We start from the raw sequence: 24244 nt of genomic DNA, 5'->3' as shown, positions 1-24244 counted from the left end.
TAAAGTAATCTGATTCAAATGGTATGTCCAGACAGTCTTCAGGAAACAATGCAAATACAATAGGGTAATAGCTCCAAACATTCTATAGTGAAAACTACTCTAATAAAACTCTCAGTTCTGTTCAGACATCAGGAATCAGGATAAGCTTAGTAAAATTAAGTAGACATCTTGACTATAAATAATAAGGAACATAAGTTTAGACACCACACTTTTTCGGTTATATTTAGGGCCCGAAGAGTCTTTTGTTACATATATGAGAAAAAGCTTTAAACAGGTTCTTCGAACAGGGCATAGACTACGGAACTCTGCCAGAAAATTACTGCGGGGGAAAAGTGACTCATCCCTTATGGCAGAGAAGGGGGGGACGGAGGGGTGAGCAACAAACTAGTGATATTGTTCTCCACAACTGCTGACCTGGACCATAGACAAAAACTATTATAGTTATGATGGACATTAGGCAATACCAAACAAATACTTTTTACCCACTGGAGTCCATATTAACATAAGTACTTATGCTAGTGGTGGCTTCAAAACTACTCGGAAGAATGTATACAAACTTCAACATATATGTGCGAGAAGCAACCAATACATACAGAATAGATAACTTCTTGTAGTAAAAAAAAAAAACATTAGCGGGCAGGGTCAATTAACATTGTGATTCAAAGTACTTGGGAGCAAGTTGAGGGTATTACCCTCAGTTAATTAACTAAGCACGAAACCTACAAACTCTTGCTCATAAATCCCCTTTAGGTCTAACAAATGCAGAACAGTCATGTAAGTAATAAACAGAGTGCATACATCAACCAGAAATTATCTTAACTAAATAATAAACTTATAGCACAGGCTAGCAAATGGCATACAGTTAATATGCAAGACCTGTCGGTCTCTGGATCCCTATCACTATTCTAAAATATAAATAGTAAAATAGATCCTCTTAAAGCCTGTTGGCTTACTAGGGATATAAGAGTGTAAAGGGATTGTACCTTAAGGTCACTATTATTTATCTCTAAAATATAAGAAAACATAACAGTATACTACACCACATTGGGGGGATAGGAATATTTGGGAAAAGCTATCTTATGGTTAAAGTCTATAGACTAGTTAAGGTAGGTAAAATAAGAGACAGTTATGGCTCTATGAGGACATCAGCAATATCAAACATCTCTAAGCTTTCTCCTTACCTCAAGTAATAAAAACCCCCAAGGGCATAGGATTAATGGCAGGCTGCAAGAAACATATAGGGTTTATTACTCATATTGTAATAGGCATCATTGTTGGGAATCGGGCGAAGTCTACTATCATGTTTCACTAGTTAAGAATAGCAATATTCATAAAAAATACATTACTGCAACAACCGTTCAACAAACATAATAAAAACAGGTGGAACCTGAGTGTTACACATTATTTTAAGATATAACTCACTAACTTCCCTTACTAGCAAGGCATAGCCTGAGTGTTAAATATTATTTTATGATGTAACTCTCACTACTTTCCCTTAATCTTGCACATATATTCAGGTACTAAAATAAAATAGCAATGGGGCTGCAGATCCACCCCGACCCAAGTAAGCCAGCACGCAATTAATGTAAATCTTATTCCCTAACCAGCAAGGGACCGGTAGGAGGTCTAATTTGCATGAATTTGTACAGTCCTGTACTATTATGAAAAGATTTTAAACATAAGCATATTTCTCTAACTAACTAATATATAATATAAATATTAGGTTAAGACCAGGATACGTATGGGGAGCCTGCCTGAATTCAGAACACATGGCTTCATAAATACAGACTCCTCACACATAAGTAGGTACCGGTACCTTGCTTGTTATAAACCCATTTTAGGTCTGCAAAAAGTGGAGACACAGAAAGGTTATAGATGCAGTAATCCACACAGTTTCAGGCATTTTTTGTTCATGAGTGTAGAATCCTCCACTTCAACTGTAGTAATTCACCTGAAAGTGTCAATATTCTAGGCTCCATGCAGAGCATACATTGGGATCAGAGTGTTATACTAGGTCTGAACGATATGCATCCCCCGCCACATTTAAAGTATCACCCAACTCCAGCTTTTATATAGGCGCCATAATGCCAAGTGCCCTCGGATTGCAAGATCATTGACTGTGAGGCTATGTTCAGGAGTAGAACTTTTGTGTGGCGGGTCTCCAGGTCCCAGTCTGAGAAGGACTTTAAATTAGTAGATTGGCAGCAGTCTGTTAACACCTTATGTATACCGGCAGTGTCATGCTCGGGGGAGCCGGCCACACTCCCACCCACATCCCCACCAGCAATAGCAATCAGTAGAGCCCTCCAGGAGCAGAGGTCAACAGTTTCCGCCGCCTCACATCCATAAGTGGGGGCCTCTCTGTTCACATAAGCATTGTTCTTAGGTGTCTGTAAGTTGCTATCCAGCACATCAGGCGATCCACTGGCACTGCTGGAACTATCCCTTACAGTTCCGACTTGCGTTCACTCTTTCTTAGGTTGGATAGGTATGGGAGGAGTATCTCCCGTAGTCAGACGCATGGCGTCTAGCTGCGCACTGAAGACTGCCTCCTCCGTCACAACAGGCTCAGAACGCTTGTTATTTGAGCATTCCGCTCCTACAGTTGCTATTAGGCAGTCAAATCTATTGAGTATCAGTTGCTCATACTCTGCAAGCAGGGCCTGTATCTCAGTGTAGATGTCTTCCTCCATAATAGAGATGATACAGACGGTGCAGATAGATGTTCTAAACTTCTTTAATTAGGTCACCAACTGAAGTTCTCAGCAATATCTCGTTGCAGGATGCAATTATCTTTAGAATCCCAATATTATTCTTCAGAGAAAATTGAATAAATACACAATAAAGTGAAATAAAGTCAGAAGCTTCTTCAATACACGACTTGCTGCTTCGGCTTTGGGCTCCGTCCCCCTGGAAATACTATTTTACATGCAGCATCAAGTAATCCCAAATATCTGATCAGATCAATTCCAAAAAGCCAGTTTATACGCATTATGAGAAACACCAAATCTGATGAGATCTTTGAGAAACAGGCAGAAGAACTGACTCAGAGGTTCATCAGACCTGGTTATGATTCACAACTATTACAGCAAGGTTTGTTGAAAGTAAAAACACATTACACTTGTAGTAGAAGTAGCACACAGGGTACGCTTCACATTCAAAACGGAGCCAACAAACAGCAAGCACTACCCAGGTGCTAAACCAAAAATGGGCCGGCTCCTAAGCTTACATTCTTGCATTTCAAATAAAGATACCAAGAAACTGAAGAAAAATTGATATTAGAATGAATTAGAAAGTTGCATGCTCTATTTGTATCATGAAAGAAAAAAATTGTGTTTCATATCCCTTTAAATAAAATAGATCTTCATGGCTTACGACAACTGGTAATTTCACATGTAGAAGTAGGATGTACAACAGTATGTGTTATAAAATCAGGCACAAATTGTGTCAGTGCTGTCACAGGCGACAGCTTTACTATCAAATCAATTTTGTGCTTTGTTTAATGGAGTGTGTTTTTTCCCCAAACAACTAGACCCCTTATAAACAGAGTTGGTGAACATGTGTGATATTAAATATTACAATAAAGATTCATCAGTTGCGTCTCATTTTAATCATTTTGACAAATATACAGGTTAATGTTATTGACAGAGCAATGTTGCCCTCTAGGGGTGGTGATAGGTATAAATTGCTGTACTCCAGAAGAAAGAATTATACTGGATATTTAAACTCCAAACTAGGAGCCCTTATGGTATGAACAAGTAATGAGATATTAGTTACTTTGTTGGTACACAGATGCATTTCCTTTCTAAACATGGTTACGCTATAGCTTTTGTGAAGTTACTTGTAATAAATTATGTTTTAAACATGATATGCATGTTTTCATCAATGCTTCCTCGTCTTAACGTATGTATTTATTGTCAACTTCATATGCGTTTATTTTTGTTTTGTTTAGCTTTTCTAAATGTAATGGGCCTGTTTTTTGGACACTTTGGTGATATGGAATATTTGACTAATTGTTAACAGCTTGATGTTATTAATAGTGCTGTTTTTTAATTTTGAGATTGGTGTTTCAGTGTTCAAAAAGAGGTTTAGCAGTCAATTGCATTATGTATGAGTAAGCAGAGTGTATAGGCATGAAACGCGTCAGTTATGGCTGCTGCCCTCCATGTGTTTTTAATGCAGCATTAAATAAAGGGGTTTTGATTTTTAATTGAGTGTGGCAATAACTCTTTATTTTTGGTGCATCGTTTTGGAATCGTTTTGTATTTTACATTCTTTTGCGCTAAACTAACTTAGATGATGTCAGCTGCGTGCATGCACATCTGACACTCATAGAAAAATAGATTTTCATTGAGTCTTTTGATATTTTCCTATTGAAGTGTAACTGTAATAATATTTAAATACAGGGTTATATACAGAACAGCCATTCCTAAGTTCTCTTACAGTCTATGTCTCTACTACCTCTACTGGAAGTTTTTTCTATGAATTGTCTACAATTTCTGTAAAGAAGCGCAAATACAAATTAATTCTTAAACCCACTGCCCTCCAACTTGAGATTATGACTTATTGTTCCAGTACTACTCTTTTTGTGAAAAATATTTTTGGCCTCAGTTTTTCCTCCTCCAGGCTTTACATAATTAAGATTGTGAAGTCTTTGCTTGTAAGTTTTATTTTTATAGACTTCATTTCATTTTAGCAGCCTTTATAAGACAATAGGCACAACCATGTTGAAACTTAGTTTTCCCCTATCGAATTTCTTCTGCTGAAGACAACTAGGGAGAGAGATTAATGATGGCTAAGGGACTTTTTTAGATAATTACTTTATCGGCTCATTTATAACAGTTACTAACTGACCTGAAGCAGAGGTGGTATGAGATAAGAAGAAACTCAGGGGAATTGGAAAGCCCACAATATTTAGTTAAATTACAGGAAAAGAAGACAAAACCAAAAATAAAAGTATATTACAATTAATTTTTTTGGACTAGAAATAATGAAACATTTAGGGTTAGATTACAAGTGGAGCGCTAATTTATTGTGCGCCCATAAACTGGTAAATCTTCCCTTTTGCAGGCGCGTAATATATAACCAGTCATTACAAGTGGCTGGTTATCGCTATGCGAGCTTGCGGTAGCAATTAGTGCTCAAAAAATAAGATCTCTGGCTAATTTTCTAAAAGTCCCCAAATCCCCTCTCAAAAGGGATGGAATTGTAGTTTTTTATAAAAAAAAAATGTTTGCATTTTTTTAAAATAAAAAACAACTACACTAGGCAGTTTTTGGGGGTTAAGTTGGCGGAAATGGGGTGTTAGAAAAAAAAACACATATACACACACACACACACTTAGTTACATATATATTTGTGTGTTAATATGTGTATAGTCATATACACCTATATTTACAAATTTCTGCCATGGCTGCACTGCTTACCCCCTGCGCTAGGCTCCCATTTGAGAATATGGAAGTGTGCTCTCATGAGCGCAATGCTTCCCAGCAATCACGTTCGCATTGATGTGATCTTGTAATACCAGCGCACATTAGCGTGCGTTGGTATTACTCAGTGGATTGCCAATATCCCTTTCAAGCGATATTTAGTGCTCCACTCGTAATCTGGCCCTTAACCAAGTGTTTCATGTCCCTTTAACTAAAAGTGGGGATTTGAAAAAAATAAAGATAAAAAAAAATAGTAACGCCGCCCACAGGGTTCTCTTTTCATTCAGCCGATTTAGGGCCAGATTACAAGTGGAATGCAAAAGTTTGTGCACGGCTTACTGCTGGTATTACGAGTTAAAAGGTAAACGCGATCGCTTGAGCACGATCACAATTTATGCTAGAGTGAACAACCGCGTTCTCTGAGCTCTGGTTATCTATTTCGCCAAAAAAAAAAAAAAAAAGGCTCACTAAACACAATCAAAAAACAGAATTTATGCTTACCTGATAAATTTCTTTCTTTTGCGATGTACAGAGTCCACGGATTCATCCTAACTTGTGGGATATTGTCCTTCCTGACAGGAAGTAGCAAAGAGAGCACAACAGCAGAGCTGTCTATATAGCTCCCCCCTTAACTCCACCCCCCAGTCATTCGACCGAAGGCCAAGGAAGAAAAGGAGAAACTATAAGGTGCAGAGGTGACTGAAGTTTACAAAAAAAATACTGTCTGTCTTGAATAGACAGGGCGGACCGTGGACTCGGTACATCGCAAAAGAAAGAAATTTATCAGGTAAGCATAAATTCTGTTTTCTTTTGCAAGATGTACCAAGTGTACGGATTCATCCTAACTTGTGGGATACCAATACCAAAGCTTTAGGACACGGATGAAGGGAGGGACAAGACAGGAACCTAAACGGAAGGCACCACTGCTTGCAAAACCTTTCTCCCAAAAACAGCCTCCGAAGAAGCAAAAGTATAAAATTTGGAAAATTTGGAAAAGGTATGAAGTGAAGACCAAGTCGCAGCCTTATAAATCTGTTCAACAGAAGCATCATTTTTAAAAGCCCATGTGGAAGCCACCGCTCTAGTGGAGTGAGCTGTAATTCTTTCAGGAGGCTGCTGTCCAGCAGTCTCATAAGCCAAACGGATGATGCTTTTCAGCCAAAAGGAAAGAGAGGTAGCCGTAGCCTTTTGACCTCTACGCTTTCCAGCACAGACAACAAACAAAGAAGATGATTGGCGAAAATCTTTGGTTGCCTGCAAATAAAACTTCAAGGCACGAACCACGTCCAAGTTGTGCAACAGACGGTCCTTCTTAGAAGAAGGATTGGGACACAGAAGGAACAACAAATTTCCTGATTGATATTCCTGTTAGAAACAACCTTAGAGAGGAACCCAGGTTTGGTACGCAAAACCACCTTATCAGCATGGAAAACAAGATAAGGCGAGTCACATTGTAATGCAGATAGTTCAGAAACTCTTCGAGCTGAAGAGATAGCAACTAGAAACAGAACTTTCCAAGATAGAAGCTTAAAGGGCCACTAAACCCAAAATCTTTCTTTCATGATTCAGATAGAGAATAGAAATTTAAACATTACAATTTACTTCCATAATTTATTTTGCTTCATTTTTTAAATATCCCTATTTGAATAAAAAGCAATGTACATGGTGAGCCAATCACATGATGCTTCTATGTGCAGCAACCAATCATCAGCTAGTGAGCATATCTAGATATGCTTTTCATCAAAGAATATCAAGAGAATCAAACAAATTAGATAATATAAGTAAATTAGAAATATGTTTAACATTGCATTCTCTTTCTAAATCATAAAAGAAAAAATGTGGCTGGAATGTCCCTTTAATATCTATGGAATGCATGGGTTTAAACGGAACCCCCTGAAGAACTTTAAGAACTAAATTGAGACTCCATGGTGGAGCAACAGGTTTAAAACACAGGCTTAATTCTAACTAAAGCCTGACAAAAAGCCCGACTGTCTGGGACATCTGCCAGACGCTTGTGCAACAGAATAGACAAAGCAGATATCTGTCCCTTTAAGGAACTAGCGGACAATCCTTTCTCCAATCCTTCTTGGAGAAAAGACGAAATCCTAGGAATCCTGATCTTACTCCATGAGTAGCCTTTGGATTCACACCAAAAAAGATATTTACGCCATATCTTATGATAGATCTTCCTGGTAACAGGCTTTCGAGCCTGAATCAAGGTATCTATGACCGACTCAGAGAAAACCCGTTTTGATAAAATCAAGCGTTCAATCTCCAAGCAGTCAGTTGCAGAGAAATTAGATTTGGATGCTTGAATGGACCTTGAATCAAAAGGTCCGTCTCAGTGGCAGAGTCCATGGTGGCCGAGATGACATGTCCACCAGGTCTGCATACCAAGTCCTGCGTGGCCACGCAGGCACTATCAAAATCACCGAAGCTCTCTCCTGTTTGATTCTGGCAATCAGACGCGGAAGGAGAGGGAATGGTGGAAACACATAAGCCAGGTTGAACGACCAGGGTACTGCTAGAGCATCTATCAGTACTGCCTGAGGATCCCTTGACCTGGATCCGTAACAAGGAAGTTTGGCGTTCTGACAAGACGCCATCAGATCCAATTATGGTGTGCCCCATAGCTGAACCAGTTGAGCAAACACCTCCGGATGGAGCTCCCACTCCCCCGGATGAAAAGTCCGACGACTTAGAAAATCTGCCTCCCAGTTCTCCACCCCTGGGATATAGATCGCTGATAGATGGCAAGAGTGAGTCTCTGCCCATCGGATTATCCTGGAAACTTCTATCATCGCCAAGGAACTCCTTGTCCCTCCCCCCCAATGATTGATATAAGCTACAGTCGTGATGTTGTCCGACTGAAACCTGATGAATCCGGCCGAAGCCAGCTGAGGCCACGCCTGAAGAGCATTGAATATCGCTCTTAATTCCAGAATATTTATCGGTAGGAGGGCCTCCACTTGAGTCCACAAACCATGTGCTTTCAGGGAATTCCAGACTGCACCCCAGCCCAGTAGGCTGGCGTTCGTCGTCACAATAACCCACGCTGGCCTGCGGAAACACATTCCCCTGGACAGGTGATCCTGTGACAACCACCAAAGAAGAGAGTCTCTGGTCTCTTGATCCAGATTTATCTGAGGAGATAAAATCTGCATAATCCCCATTCCACTGTTGGAGCATGCATAGTTGCAGTGGTCTGAGACGCAAGCGAGCAAACGGAACTATGTCCATTGCCGCTACCATAAGTCCGATTACCTCCATACACTGAGCCACTGACGGCCGAGGAATGGAATGAAGATTTCGGCAGGTGGTTAAAATCTTTGATTTCCTGACCTCCATCAGAAATATTTTCATGTCCACCAAATCTATCAGAGTTCCCAGGAATGGAACTCTTGTGAGAGGAATATGAGAACTCTTTCACGTTCACCTTCCACCCATGAGATCTTAGAAAGGCCAACACTAAGTCCGTGTGAGACTTGGCAAGTTGGAAAGTCGACGCTTGAATTAAGATGTCGTCTAGATAAGGCGCTACTGCTATGCCCCTCGGCCTTAGGACCGCCAGAAGGGACCCTAGCACCTTTGTGAAAATTCTTGGCACCGTGGCCAACCCGAAGGGAAGAGCCACAAACTGGTAATGCCTGTCCAGAAAGGCAAACCTGAGGAACTGGTGATGATCTTTGTAGATAGGAATGTGTAGATACGCATCCTTTAGATCCACGGTAGTCATATACTGACCCTCCTGGATCATTGGTAAAATAGTCCGAATGGTCTCCATCTTGAAGGATGGAACTCTAAGGAATTGGTTTAGGATCTTGAGATCTAGAATTGGTCTGAAGGTTCCCTCTTTTTTGGGAACCACAAACAGATTGGAGTAGAAACCTTGCCCCTGTTCTGTTTTCGGAACTGGGCAGATCACTCCAATGGTAAAAAGGTCTTCTACACATCGTAAGAACGCCTCTCTTTTATTCTGGTTTACAGACAATTGAGAAAGATGGAACCTCCCCCTTGGAGGAGAATCTTTGAAATCTAGGAGATACCCCTGGGTTACAATTTCTACGGCCCAGGAGTCCTGAACGTCTCTTGCCCAGGTTTGAGCAAAGAGAGAAAGACTGCCCCTACTTGATCCGGTCCCAGATCGGGGGCTACCCCTTCATGCTGTCTTAGTGGCAGCAGCAGGCTTTTTGGCCTGTTTACTCTTGTTCCAAGCCTGGTTAGGTTTTCAGGTTGGCTTGGATTGAGCAAAGTTCCCCTTTTGCTTTGCAGCAGGGGAAGAGGAAGCGGGACCACCCTTGAAGTTTCGAAAGGAACGAAAATTATTTCGTTTGGTCAGTGTCTTATTTGACTTATCTTGAGGGAGGGCATGACCCTTCCCTCCAGTGATGTCTGAAATGATCTCTTTCAGTGCAGGCCCGAATAGGGTCTTAACTTTGAAAGGGATGGTCAAAAGCTTAGATTTAGATGACACATCAGCTAACCAGGACTTAAGCCATAACGCTCTTTGCGCTAAAATGGCAAAAACATAATTTATGCTTACCTGATAAATTCCTTTCTTCTGTTGTGTGATCAGTCCACGGGTCATCATTACTTCTGGGATATTATCTGCTCCCCTACAGGAAGTGCAAGAGGATTCACCCAGCAGAGTTGCTATATAGCTCCTCCCCTCTACGTCACCTCCAGTCATTCGACCAAAGACCAACGAGAAAGGAGAAACCAAGGGTGTAGTGGTGACTGAATTATAATTTAAAAAATATGTACCTGCCTTAAAAAACAGGGCGGGCCGTGGACTGATCACACAACAGAAGAAAGGAATTTATCAGGTAAGCATAAATTATGTTTTCTTCTGTTATGTGTGATCAGTCCACGGGTCATCATTACTTCTGGGATACCAATACCAAAGCAAAAGTACACGGATGACGGGAGGGATAGGCAGGCTCATTATACAGAAGGAACCACTGCCTGAAGAACCTTTCTCCCAAAAATAGTCTCCGAAGAAGCAAAAGTGTCAAATTTGTAAAATTTGGAAAAAGTATGAAGCGAAGACCAAGTTGCAGCCTTGCAAATCTGTTCAACAGAGGCCTCATTCTTAAAGGCCCAAGTGGAAGCCACAGCTCTAGTGGAATGAGCTGTAATTCTTTCAGGAGGCTGCTGTCCAGCAGTCTCATAGGCTAAACGTATTATGCTACGAAGCCAAAAAGAGAGAGAGGTAGCAGAAGCTTTTTGACCTCTCCTCTGTCCAGAATAAACGACAAACAGGGAAGAAGTTTGGCGAAAATCTTTAGTTGCCTGCAAGTAGAACTTGAGGGCACGAACTACATCCAGATTGTGTAGAAGACGTTCCTTCTTTGAAGAAGGATTTGGACACAAGGATGGAACAACAATCTCTTGATTGATATTCCTGTTAGTGACTACCTTAGGTAAGAACCCAGGTTTAGTACGCAGAACTACCTTGTCTGAGTGAAAGATCAGATAAGGAGAATCACAATGTAGGGCTGATAACTCAGAGACTCTTCGAGCCGAGGAAATAGCCATTAAAAATAGAACTTTCCAAGATAACAATTTTATATCAATGGAATGAAGGGGTTCAAACGGAACACCCTGTAAAACGTTAAGAACTAAGTTTAAACTCCATGGCGGAGCAACAGTTTTAAACACAGGCTTGATCCTAGCTAAAGCCTGACAAAAGGCCTGGATGTCTGAATTTTCTGACAGACGCCTGTGTAACAAGATGGACAGAGCTGAGATCTGTCCCTTTAATGAGCTAGCCGATAAACCCTTTTCTAAACCTTCTTGTAGAAAAGACAATATCCTAGGAATCCTAACCTTACTCCAGGAGTAATCTTTGGATTCACACCAGTATAGGTATTTACGCCATATTTTATGGTAAATCTTTCTGGTAACAGGCTTCCTAGCCTGTATCAGGGTATCAATAACCGACTCAGAAAAACCACGTTTTGATAAAATCAAGCGTTCAATTTCCAAGCAGTCAGCTTCAGAGAAGTTAGACTTTGATGTTTGAATGGACCCTGAATCAGAAGGTCCTGTCTTAGAGGTAGAGACCAAGGCGGACAGGATGACATGTCCACTAGATCTGCATACCAAGTCCTGCGCGGCCATGCAGGCGCTATTAGAATCACTGATGCTCTCTCCTGTTTGATTTTGGCAATCAATCGAGGAAGCAGTGGGAAGGGTGGAAACACATAAGCCATCCTGAAGTTCCAAGGTGCTGTCAAAGCATCTATCAGAACCGCTCCCGGATCCCTGGATCTGGATCCGTAGCGAGGAAGTTTGGCGTTCTGGCGAGACGCCATGAGATCTATCTCTGGTTTGCCCCAACGTTGAAGTATTTGGGCAAAGACCTCCGGATGAAGTTCCCACTCCCCCGGATGAAGAGTCTGGCGACTCAAGAAATCCGCCTCCCAGTTCTCCACTCCCGGGATGTGGATTGCTGACAGGTGGCAAGAGTGAGACTCTGCCCAGCGAATTATCTTTGATACTTCTATCATTGCTAGGGAGCTTCTTGTCCCTCCTTGATGGTTGATGTAAGCTACAGTCGTGATGTTGTCCGACTGAAACCTGATGAACCCCCGAGTCTTTAACTGGGGCCAAGCTAGAAGGGCATTGAGAACTGCTCTCAATTCCAGAATGTTTATTGGCAGGAGACTTTCCTCCTGACTCCATTGTCCCTGAGCCTTCAGAGAATTCCAGACAGCGCCCCAACCTAGAAGGCTGGCGTCTGTTGTTACAATTGTCCAGTCCGGCCTGCTGAACGGCATCCCCCTGGACAGATGTGGCCGAGAAAGCCACCATAGAAGAGAGTTTCTGGTCTCTTGATCCAGATTCAGAGTGGGGGACAAATCTGAGTAATCCCCATTCCACTGACTCAGCATGCACAATTGCAGCGGTCTGAGATGTAGGCGTGCAAAGGGAACTATGTCCATTGCTGCTACCATTAAGCCGATCACCTCCATGCATTGAGCTACTGACGGGAGTTGAATGGAATGAAGGACACGGCATGCATTTAGAAGCTTTGTTAATCTGTCTTCTGTCAGATAAATCTTCATTTCTACAGAATCTATAAGAGTCCCCAAGAATGGAACTCTTGTGAGAGGAAAGAGAGAACTCTTCTTTTCGTTCACTTTCCATCCATGCGACCTTAGAAATGCCAGAACTAACTCTGTATGAGACTTGGCAGTTTGAAAGCTTGAAGCTTGTATCAGAATGTCGTCTAGGTACGGAGCTATCGAAATTCCTCGCGGTCTTAGTACCGCCAGAAGGGCACCCAGAACCTTTGTAAAGATTCTTGGAGCCGTAGCCAATCCGAATGGAAGGGCTACAAACTGGTAATGCCTGTTTAAGAAGGCAAACCTTAGATACCGGTAATGATCTTTGTGAATCGGTATGTGAAGGTAAGCATCCTTTAAATCCACTGTGGTCATGTACTGACCCTCTTGGATCATGGGTAAGATTGTCCGAATAGTTTCCATTTTGAACGATGGAACTCTTAGGAATTTGTTTAGGATCTTTAAATCCAAGATTGGCCTGAAAGTTCCCTCTTTTTTGGGAACCACAAACAGGTTTGAGTAAAACCCTTGTCCTTGTTCCGACCGCGGAACCGGATGGATCACTCCCATTAATAATAGATCTTGTACACAGCGTAGAAACGCGTCCTTCTTTATTTGGTTTGTTGACAACCTTGACAGATGAAATCTCCCTCTTGGGGGAGAGAATTTGAAGTCTAGAAGGTATCCCTGAGATATGATCTCTAGCGCCCAGGGATCCTGGACATCTCTTGCCCAAGCCTGGGCGAAGAGAGAGAGTCTGCCCCCCACTAGATCCGGTCCCGGATCGGGGGCCCTCGGTTCATGCTGTCTTTGGGGCAGCAGCAGGTTTACTGGCCTGCTTGCCCTTGTTCCAGGACTGGTTAGGCTTCCAGCCTTGTCTGTAACGAGCAACAGCTCCTCCCTGTTTTGGTGCAGTGGAAGTTGGCGCTGCTCCTGCTTTGAAATTCCGAAAGGGACGAAAATTAGACTGACTAGCCTTAGCTTTGGCTTTGTCTTGAGGTAGAGCGTGGCCCTTACCTCCTGTAATGTCAGCAATAATTTCTTTCAAACCGGGCCCAAATAAAGTTTGCCCCTTGAAAGGTATATTAAGTAATTTGGACTTAGAAGTTACATCAGCCGACCAGGATTTTAGCCACAGCGCCCTGCGTGCCTGAATGGCGAATCCTGAATTCTTAGCCGTAAGTTTGGTTAAATGTACTACGGCCTCCGAAATGAATGAATTAGCTAGTTTAAGGACTCTAAGCCTGTCCGTAATGTCGTCCAGCGTAGCTGAACTAAGGTTCTCTTCCAGAGACTCAATCCAAAATGCTGCCGCAGCCGTGATCGGCGCGATGCATGCAAGGGGTTGTAATATAAAACCTTGTTGAACAAACATTTTCTTAAGGTAACCCTCTAATTTTTTATCCATAGGATCTGAAAAAGCACAGCTATCCTCCACCGGGATAGTGGTACGCTTAGCTAAAGTAGAAACTGCTCCCTCCACCTTAGGGACCGTTTGCCATAAGTCCCGTGTGGTGGCGTCTATTGGAAACATTTTTCTAAATATTGGAGGGGGTGAGAACGGCACACCGGGTCTATCCCACTCCTTAGTAACAATTTCAGTTAATCTCTTAGGTATAGGAAAAACGTCAGTACTCGCCGGTACCGCAAAGTATTTATCCAACCTACACATTTTCTCTGGTATTGCAACAGCGTTACAATCGTTGAGAGCTGCTAAGACCTCCCCTAGTAATACACGGAGGTTTTCCAATTTAAATTTAAAATTTGAAATATCTGAATCCAATCTGTTTGGATCAGAACCGTCACCTACAGAATGAAGCTCTCCGTCCTCATGCTCTGCAAGCTGTGACGCAGTATCAGACATGGCCCTAGAATTATCAGCGCACTCTGTCCTCACCCCAGAGTGATCACGCTTGCCTCTTAGTTCTGGTAATTTAGCCAAAACTTCAGTCATAACAGTAGCCATATCTTGTAATGTTATCTGTAATGGCTGCCCAGATGTACTAGGCGCCATAATATCACGCACCTCCCGGGCGGGAGATGCAGGTACTGACACGTGAGGCGAGTTAGTCGGCATAACTCTCCCCTCGCTGTTTGGTGAAATTTGTTCAATTTGTACAGATTGGCTTTTATTTAAGGTAGCATCAATACAGTTAGTACATAAATTTCTATTGGGCTCCACCTTGGCATTGGAACAAATGACACAGGTATCTTCCTCTGAATCAGACATGTTTAACACACTAGCAATAAACATGCAACTCGGTTACAATTTTATTTAATAAAAACGTACTGTGCCTCAAGAAGCACTAAACGATTAAATGACAGTTGAAATAATGAACTGAAAAACAGTTATAGCATCACTCTTAACAAACAACACAACTTTTTAGCAAAGGTTTGTTCCCATTAGTAAAATAACACTAATTAAATTTTAAACATAAAAATTACAGAGCAACGTTTTAAATCACAGTCACTATATAAGTCTCACAGCTCTGCTGAGAGAATCTACCTCCCTTCAAAGAAGTTTGAAGACCCCTGTCTGTTAGAGATGAACCGGATCATGGAGAAAAACTGACTGGAAATTTTTGATGCGTAGCAAAGAGCGCCAAAAAGGCCCCTCCCTCTCACACACAGCAGTGAGAGAGAAACGAAACTGTCATAATTAACACAAGCAAACTGCCAAGTGGAAAAATAATGCCCAAATACTTATTCACTCAGTACCTCATTAATGCAAACGATTCTACATTCCAGCAAAAACGTTTAACATGAAAAATACCTAATAAAAGGTTTAATGTACTTTTACAGAGTAATTCCGGTGAAATACCATCCCCAGAATACTAACGTGTAGAGTATACATACATGTTCATTATAACGGTATGGCAGGATTTTTTCATCAATTCCATTCAGAAAATAAAAACTGCTACATACCTCAATGCAGATTCAACTGCCCGCTGTCCCCTGATCTGAAGTTTTTACCTCCCTCAGATGGCCGAGAAACAGCAATATGATCTTAACTACTCCGGTTAAAATCATAAGAAAAACTCTGGTAGATTCTTCTTCAAACTCTGCCAGAGAGGTAATAACACGCTCCGGTGCTATTGTAAAATAACAAACTTTTGATTGAAGTTCTAAAAACTAAGTATAATCACCATAGTCCTCTCACACCTCCTATCTAGTCTTTGGGTGCAAGAGAATGACTGGAGGTGACGTAGAGGGGAGGAGCTATATAGCAACTCTGCTGGGTGAATCCTCTTGCACTTCCTGTAGGGGAGCAGATAATATCCCAGAAGTAATGATGACCCGTGGACTGATCACACATAACAGAAGAAACCTGAATTCTTTGCCGTTAATTTAGCAAGATGAAAAGCGGCGTCTGTAATAAAAGAATTAGCCATCTTAAGGGCCTTAATTCTGTCCAAAATATCATCTAGTGGGGTCTCCATCTGAAGAGCCTCAAACCAAAGAGCAGCTGCAGTGGTTACCAGAACAATGCACGCTATAGGTTGAAGAAGAAAACCCTGATGAACAAAAATTTTCTTTAGGAGACCCTCTAACTTTTTATCCATAGGATCAATGAAAGCACAATTGTCTTCAATAGGTATAGTTGTACGCTTAGCCAGAGTAGAAATAGCTCCCTCCACCTTAGGGACCGTCTGCCATGAGTCCTTTATGGTGTCAGAAATGGGGAACATTTTCTTAAAAACAGGAGGGGGAGCGAACGGAATACCTGGTCTATCCCACTCCTTAGTAACAATGTCCGAAATCCTCTTAGGGACCAGAAAAACATCAGTGTAAACAGGAACCTCTAAATATTTGTCCATTATACACAATTTCTCTGGAGCGACAATAGGGTCACAATCATCTAGAGTAGCTAAAACCTCCCTGAGCAATAAACGGAGGTGCTCTAGCTTAAATTTAAATGCCGTCATATCTGAATCTGTCTGAGGGAACATCTTTCCTGAATCAGAAATCTCTCCCTCAGACAGCAAATCCCTCTTCCCTACCTCAGAACATTGTGAGGGAATATCGGATACGGCTACTAAAGCGTCAGAAGGCTCAGCATTTGTTCTTAACCCAGAGCTACTGCGCTTCCCTTGCAACCCTGGCAGTTTAGATAAAACCTCTGTGGGGGTAGTATTCATAACTGAAGCCATATCTCGCAAGGTGAAAGAATTAGACGCACTAGAAGTACTTGGCGTCGCTTGTGCGGGCGTAACTGGTTGTGACACTTGGGGAGAACTAGATGGCGAAACCCGATTTCGTTCTGTCTGAGAATCATTTAATGCCAAATTCTTATAAGTCAAAATATGCTGTTTGCAATTTATAGACATATCAGTACAATTGGGACACATTCTTAGAGGGAGTTCCATAATGGCTTCTAAACAAATTGAACAATGAGTTTCCTCAGTGTCAGACATGTTTAACAGGCTAGTAATGAAGCAAGCAAGCTTGGAAAACACTTTATTTAATGAAAAAAACACAATTTGCAAAAACGGTACTGTACCTTTAAGAGAAAAAAAAGGCATACACAAATTGCAAAACAGGTTAAAATTGCTTCAAAAATTCCTTAATTTTAACAGTGTACCCACTAAGCTTTAGAAGGATTGCACCACAAGTAAAAAAGCAATAGACCCCCAAATGAAAAAAAATTATTGATAATTGTCTAAAACCGGTTAAAACACCCTAAAGCACCTTGTCACAGCTATGCTGTGGCCCTACCTGCCCTTAGGAAGTGATAATATGGGGTTTAAAGCTTCAATTAGTCCCTCACAAGACTCTCAGGACCTCAGGAGAATTTGCTTGCTGCTTGTAAATGTAGGCCCCGCCCACCTCACTCGATGTTGCTGGGGCCTACACAAAACTAACAAACCCTGCCTGAAAGCCATGTGGGTTATAAACAACCCCAAAGAACCCTCAAGCAAATGTCCCAGACACAAAAACGTTTGTCCCAAATTCACATAACAAACTGAGTGCCCACAAAAAAGTAACCCTTTATGCAAGCTAGTAAAAACCTCTGATAACACTAGGATTACTGCTTACCCTTCCCTTAATGGGGACACTGTCAGCCTTTCTGAGTTAACACAGTCTCTGCAGAAAATATGACTGAACATACCTCATTGCTGTATAGCAAGAAACCGTTCCTCACACTGAAGTTTTCCTGTACTCCTCAGCTCATGTGGGAGCAGTGGACCTTAGTTACAAATGCTAAGATCATCATCCTCCAGGCAGAAATCTTCATCTATGTCCTGCCTGAGAGTAAATAGAACAACACTGGTACCATTTAAAAAATAACAAACATTTGATTGAAGATAAAATAAAACTAACAGTTTAACACCTCTTCTCTTTACCCTTCCTGCTTAGAGCCAGCAAAGAGAATGACTGGGGGGTGGAGCTATATAGACAGCTCTGCTGTGGTGCTCTCTTTGCTACTTTCTGTCAGGAAGGACAATATCCCACAAGTTAGGATGAATCCGTGGACTCGGTACATCTTGCAAAAGAAATACATTACAAACTACACTTACACTTGCCATCAACAACAAAGCCATCTAATAAAAAATATTTTAAAAAAAATATTTTAAAGATGTATATGTATTTATGTTTATATGCGTTTAGATGTATTTAAGTGTGTATATATGCATTTACAGACATATATGCACATAAATACATATACAGACACATAAGTGCATTGGAGCCCTTTGCAGTTAAAGTGATGGTAAACCCAAGCGTATAAGAAACGCTAGGATTTACCATCACTAAAAATAAAAATTAGTTTGTCATTGTTTCCTAAAAAACAATGTTAAACCAACCCTAGTTTTTTTTTAGATATATATATTACTAAAATACCAGCAGATATATGTAGAAATATGTATTTATGAATAAATAGAACATATTTGTCTATGTGAAGAACATTGGAATTAGAAATAGTCATATTGTCATGTCGGTTTAGTGCACTTGAGAATATGCAATCGGGTTTGCGTGAGAGTGGGGTGTTACTTCTAGTGCAGTGGGAACATTAATTTGCGCTCTACTTGTAATCTGGCCCTTAGAGTATCGCTGTCTTATATTGGATAGCGGAGTAAGAAGTATTTTTTTACTCTCCTCTCAATTCCCTTTTCTTCATAATCATCTTTCTTCTAGTGGAGCCTGCTCTCTCCTGCCTAGGGTTGAAAGTTGACCACACATCAACTTCTCAGTATTTTAACATCTGCTGGGGTGTTTTTTTTCCAGTACTCCATTATTATTGTTCTGAACTTGCTGTTTTGTTTTATTAATGGGGTTTTTTTTGTTTTGTTTTTTTTAATTAATAAACATACAATCAAAAGGAAAAAAAGGAGAAAAAGGGAATTGGAAAATCTTAAAAAAACAGAAAGAGGTAAAAAAAAAAAAAGGAAGAAGATTCTGCACAACCAACCAAGTCTTGATAAAACCATGGTATTTACAAATGTTATTAATGGTTACTTTCAATGTACCTTTTAATAGTTTGCCGAAATCAAAAGTACTCTGGGCTACCAGGTGCGGGACCACTCTCTGATACAGACACAGGACCTGAAGTAGAGTGGCCTTCAATAGGGTGGTCTGGACATCATCAGAAACTAGAGAGATACAGGAGAGTAGTTCAGTTTATCAATATCATTAAACATCTGTACCAATTATAGAAAGAAAAGGCTGACGGGGGAAGAAGAGTGCAGCAAGGACACGCAGAGAGGCTGTAACTACTCTTTTGTATCACAGATACCAGAAGAACTTCTATGTACTTTCCATATCAGTGATGCAGAAAATGGGAACATTCGTGAAATGCTGTAGGACAGGAAGAAGAGAGAGCAAGAAAACAAGGGCCTGAGAGAGGGGAAGGAGAATGGAGTGAAGCATTGGGAAAACCAGGGATGGAGTAAAGTCAGAAAAAGTGAGAAAGAAAAAGGGGAATGAGTGAAACAGAGAGAGAAGTGTGATAAAAAAAAATAGGAGGCAATTGAGAAAATGTGTCAATAATAAATCATGGCAAAGTAGAACAGAGAGAATCAGTAACAGGAAAGTGAAAGGAAAAAAGGTCAGAGATAGGTGAGTGAGAAAGAGAAATGGGGAGAAAACTGGATTTTTTTTAACTAACCAGTAAATCTCTTTCTTCATGTTCTGAGTGACAACACACAAAGCAGGCGATATAGCTAGAACAATGGGTTAGTATAACCTATTGTTCCCATATCTTACCATGTAGTTCATCCTTTTTCTCAAGCACCTCCTGGAAGGCCAGCTCGGTCTCTTTTTCCTCTGCAGTAGATACTTTTTCTCCATTTTCACTGTCTGCTACAGCACTTTCTTGCTTTAAAAGGGACTGCCAAGTTGCCACAATAATATTCATATCTGGCAAAAGCTGTATACAAAAAAATGTATTAAATATTCTTATGGTCAGTTTCAAAATATGCATCCTATCGTTTTATAAATATTAACATCAGAGGTATATATTTATTAAAACTAGTTATACAATGTGCCTTATATTTGCAGATTTGTAAAGATACATACCTACAATTTGCTTCCTTATATATACACACACACACATTATGGTATCAGCTGTTTAAAGTTAGACAGGGCAAGCAATATTGTATAATTATAATTAAAACATTTTAAATTGTGCTTTGTTCTCTTGGTATCCTTTGTTGAACAGTAAAACCTAGGTATGCTCAGTGGTGTGTATGTTATCTTTAGCACTTTATGGTAAGAGTGTAATGCATAAAATTGCTACATTGCCATACAGTGCTTAAAAGGGATAGTACACTTACATTTTTTCTTTCATCATTCAGATAAAGCATACCATTTTATATTTGCAGTCACCAATCAGCAAACAGGACCCAGGTGCTGAACCTACTATACTTTTCAACAAAGATACCTAAATAATGAAGCAAATTAGATAATAGAAGTAAATTGGAAAGGTATTCAAATTGTATGTTCTATCTGAATCGTGAAATAATTTTTTGTGTGTTTCCTATCCCTTTAAGACACATGTACTGTCCTGAAATCCTATAAACCTACCTAGATTTAATCTCAACAAAGGATCCCAAGAGAACAAAGCAAATTTGATAAGAGAAATACATTGAAGAGTTATTTTTTCTTTTTTTAAATTGTACAATTTATCTAAACCATGAACGTTTAATTTTGACTTTACAGACCCTTTTTAACCGGAATCTTATGGAGTCAATCACAAGAATCCATGGTATGCTCAGTTTACAGAAAAAAACAACAATATAATTAATACACACTTTTTTTAATATAAATTTTTATTGAGGTCAAGATAATCAGTACACAGACCATAAGATGAATATAGTAAAACAATGGTTGACGATAAACATAAATAAATAGAGGATTAATGCAATAAGTAGATCACATATTGGTACAGAGACTAATATGTACCTCATTTTATTAATTAATTTAATTCCAAGATATCCTCTTATATCACGTTTGAACCTCATAAAACTAATGCACAGCACAACTCAGAAGGAAAACAGATAATATTATAACCAGGATTTAAAGGAAAAATTAGTCTAACTATTCCTTCAATGTAAACATTAAATCCTATAGGCACTTGTTCACTAGACTTAAGATGTGTACACAGATATGCTAAAAAAAAACTTGAAGTGTGTCATTAATATATACCTGGTTTTGAATAAGGCTAAGATATCTGAAAACAAAAATGAGGCCCCTCTTAGGTTAAAATATCTTATTTATCTAAAAACTGGAGTCTAGACATATTGAAGCTATGCTCTGAGATCTTGCAGCCATACTTTTAGATAGATATTAGTATAGCATATAATATGAACCCTGCAATAGGCAAGAAAAGAAGAATAAAACTATGTGAATTGTAGCTTCATATTAAACACAGGGCACAACTGGGGGGGGAGCCCCAGTAGCGCACAATAGTGATAGGATGTATATAGGCATCATGAGTTATAAGAAATAATATAATTGTTAGAGGCTTTAGTGTAGGGTTCCTTGGCAGAATAAAATAATGAAGTGATGTGCAATGCCAAGATGATATTAATATGAGATAACACTTATGGACCCCATAACAGCATATGTAAGGATGTTAAGCAGATATAATATATAGATTTACTTAGGCAAAGATTATAGGCTTTGCAAACAACCCCTCTATTATAAGACAATGTATCCTGAGGACACTAACATATAGAATTACATTTTAAGCAACAGTGATCAAAGCACTGGTTAAAGGGACATAATACCTATATGGTAGATCCGCTGAATGTGATGCAGCATAACTGTAAAAAGCCGACAAGAAAATATCACCTGAAAATCTCTATGTAAAGAAGATATTTTACCTCAAAAGTTATTCAGCTCACAATAGTAAGTGCCCTGTTAACAATTATACTTCAGCTACTGTAAGCTGCATGTTGAGGGAAAAAAAAAACAACAACAATAGCCAATCAGCTTCTTCAGTGCTGAGATTACACTTTACTGTAATTTCATGAGATTTCAAAGTAAAATTCTCTAAACTGAGAAGGGAAATAACAGGACTGTGCCTCCACATGCCAGATGCACACTCCCTGGGACTAGCATCCAGATTAAAAATAGCAGGCAGTAATTAATATTGTAGTCACAGGTAAATACTCAGGTGTAAACCGTCTAAGAGGAGGAAGAAGCGTTAACCCACTCCAGATCTAAATGCGACAGAAAAAAAAAAAAAATATATATATATATATATATATATATATATATATATATATATATATATATATATACACACACACCATCTGGTCTAACGTGTCTTGAACATATGCAGATGTGGTAAATATATATGGCGAGAGTGAGATACCACACAGAGGTATTTGTAAAGTTGAGGCTTTCACAGGCACAGTTGAAGAGGTGCTACTCTTATCAGAACTCACTTAAAGGGACAGTCAACACCAGAATTTTTGTTGTTTAAAAAGATAGATAATCCTTTTATTACACATTCCCCAGTTTTGCATAACCAACACAGTTATATTAATATACTTTTTACTTCTGTGTCTAACTTGTATCTAAGCATCTTCTGACCGCCCCTAATCACATGACTTTTAGTAATTATCTATTGACTTGCATTTTAGCCAATTAGTGCAGTGTCTGCCACTAGCCACGGGCGTGATCACAATGCTATCTATATGGCCTACATGAGCTTGCTCTCCCCTGCTGTGAAAAGCTAATAAAAAAAGAGGTGGCCTTCAAGGGCTTAACAATTATCATATGAGCCTTCCTAGGTTTGCTTTCAACTAGAATACTAAGAGAACAAAGCAAAATTGTTGATAAAAGTAAATTGGAAAGTTATTTAAAATTACATGCCCTATTTGAAAAATGAAAGTTTTTTTTGGACTTGACTGTCCCTTTAAGGAATCTCTACTGCTAGATCCTCTCTCAGCTCATGCTGGAAGGTCTCCAGCAATTCTCCAAGAACTCTAAGGACTGATGTAGATGTTAGCTCCATGTCGGTCATTAGATAAATTAGGCCCGATTAATAAAGCAAGTGAAATTCTAAGCAATTTTGGCAGTCCTCTCTCACAAATCGCTTACTACAATTACTGGGGGGGGGGGGTAGCCTTCCAGAAGATGGAGGTCCGGATTATTAAGGATGAACAATGCACAAGTCTCATATCAATGGATGCAGGAGAGTGTCCTAAATTAGCTTCTACAGGTTAGAATGGTATAAGACATTGAAAAAGTCTGTGGATGAACAAAATCTCTTGCTCAGCTCTCAATTTTTGCTGCCAGCCATGACAGCCACACGAACACGTCCCAATACACATATTTTTAAATCTAATAGTTTTATTATTATAATTTGCTATATTGTATGCAGTTACCCAACTTTACTTTTCACTTCTATTGGGCTTTAAAACCAATGGCTATTTGGTGACAATTTTTTTTTTTTTTAATTATTAATATGAAAGATATAATATTAAATATCAATATAGTAATTATAAACAATATAAAATTCACTTTATGAATAAAAAAAAGAATATCACAGTTCCAAATTAAAGTACTGCAGTATTACAGAAATCCATTGAGAAAACAATCATGTAGCTATTTTTACAACTGAATCCAAAGACAACTATCCAGATTGAAAAAAAATGAAAGGACAAAAAATAAATTAAAAAAATAAACAAACAAAAAAAAAAAAAAAATTTCCTTACCTTACTGAGAGCTTCTCTGTACTTCTGGGAGAATTCAGCCATCATGGCTGGAGTGTAGATTTCAGATTTTTGCCAGACATCTTCCCTTAAGCAGTGATCAATGTTCCTCTCTGCTCTTCTCAGAATAGAGGCCACAAGTGACAGAATGGTGTGTTTCACTATTTTATTTGGCAACTACAAGAGTAAACTGAATGAATCATTCTGCATAAAGTAGAATTTAATATACAGCTTATTTCTCTAACAGTCTATTGCTGTTTGTTTCTGGTCATAGAAACTAATAAATCAATATCACTCTCTCTCTTGTCTTTATTGCACTTGATAGATCGATTGTAAATGTGAGTTGATTTCCATTATTTCTCAACTCCATCTCATTATACAAGACGCTTTAGCACCATTGAGGTGCCCTCTTTTCTTCGTTTCATATTCAGTTACTTTTTACTACATATAATTAATAATTTTATATATCACAAACTCAAAGAGATAGAATGAGTCTTCCAGAAAGTAACATAAAACACACACACAACTACTTGCAAATGTAAGTGGTGTAATGTAACAGTCAATGCAATTTGTTTCAGTGAAA

At 39.6% G+C, this 24244-nt stretch overlaps 1 protein-coding gene across 1 annotated transcript in view; it reads right to left on the bottom strand.

Annotated features, from left to right (window-relative positions):
• The window catches only part of URB1 (URB1 ribosome biogenesis homolog), a 140370-nt gene that overhangs the window by 89777 nt on the left and 26349 nt on the right, over positions 1–24244 (bottom strand). The window contains exons 11-13 of the mRNA XM_053705174.1: positions 23665–23838; positions 19703–19865; positions 18967–19089 (exon numbers count right to left, since the gene is read on the bottom strand). Coding sequence (XP_053561149.1) covers positions 18967–19089; positions 19703–19865; positions 23665–23838 — 460 coding nt within the window. The remainder of the gene's footprint in view (positions 1–18966; positions 19090–19702; positions 19866–23664; positions 23839–24244) is intronic.

This window comes from Bombina bombina, chromosome 3 (assembly GCF_027579735.1).
Source record: "Bombina bombina isolate aBomBom1 chromosome 3, aBomBom1.pri, whole genome shotgun sequence".
Lineage (NCBI taxonomy): Eukaryota > Metazoa > Chordata > Amphibia > Anura > Bombinatoridae > Bombina > Bombina bombina.
The sequence above is the reverse complement of the archived record's forward strand: the minus strand, read 5'-3'. Positions and strand labels throughout refer to the sequence as shown.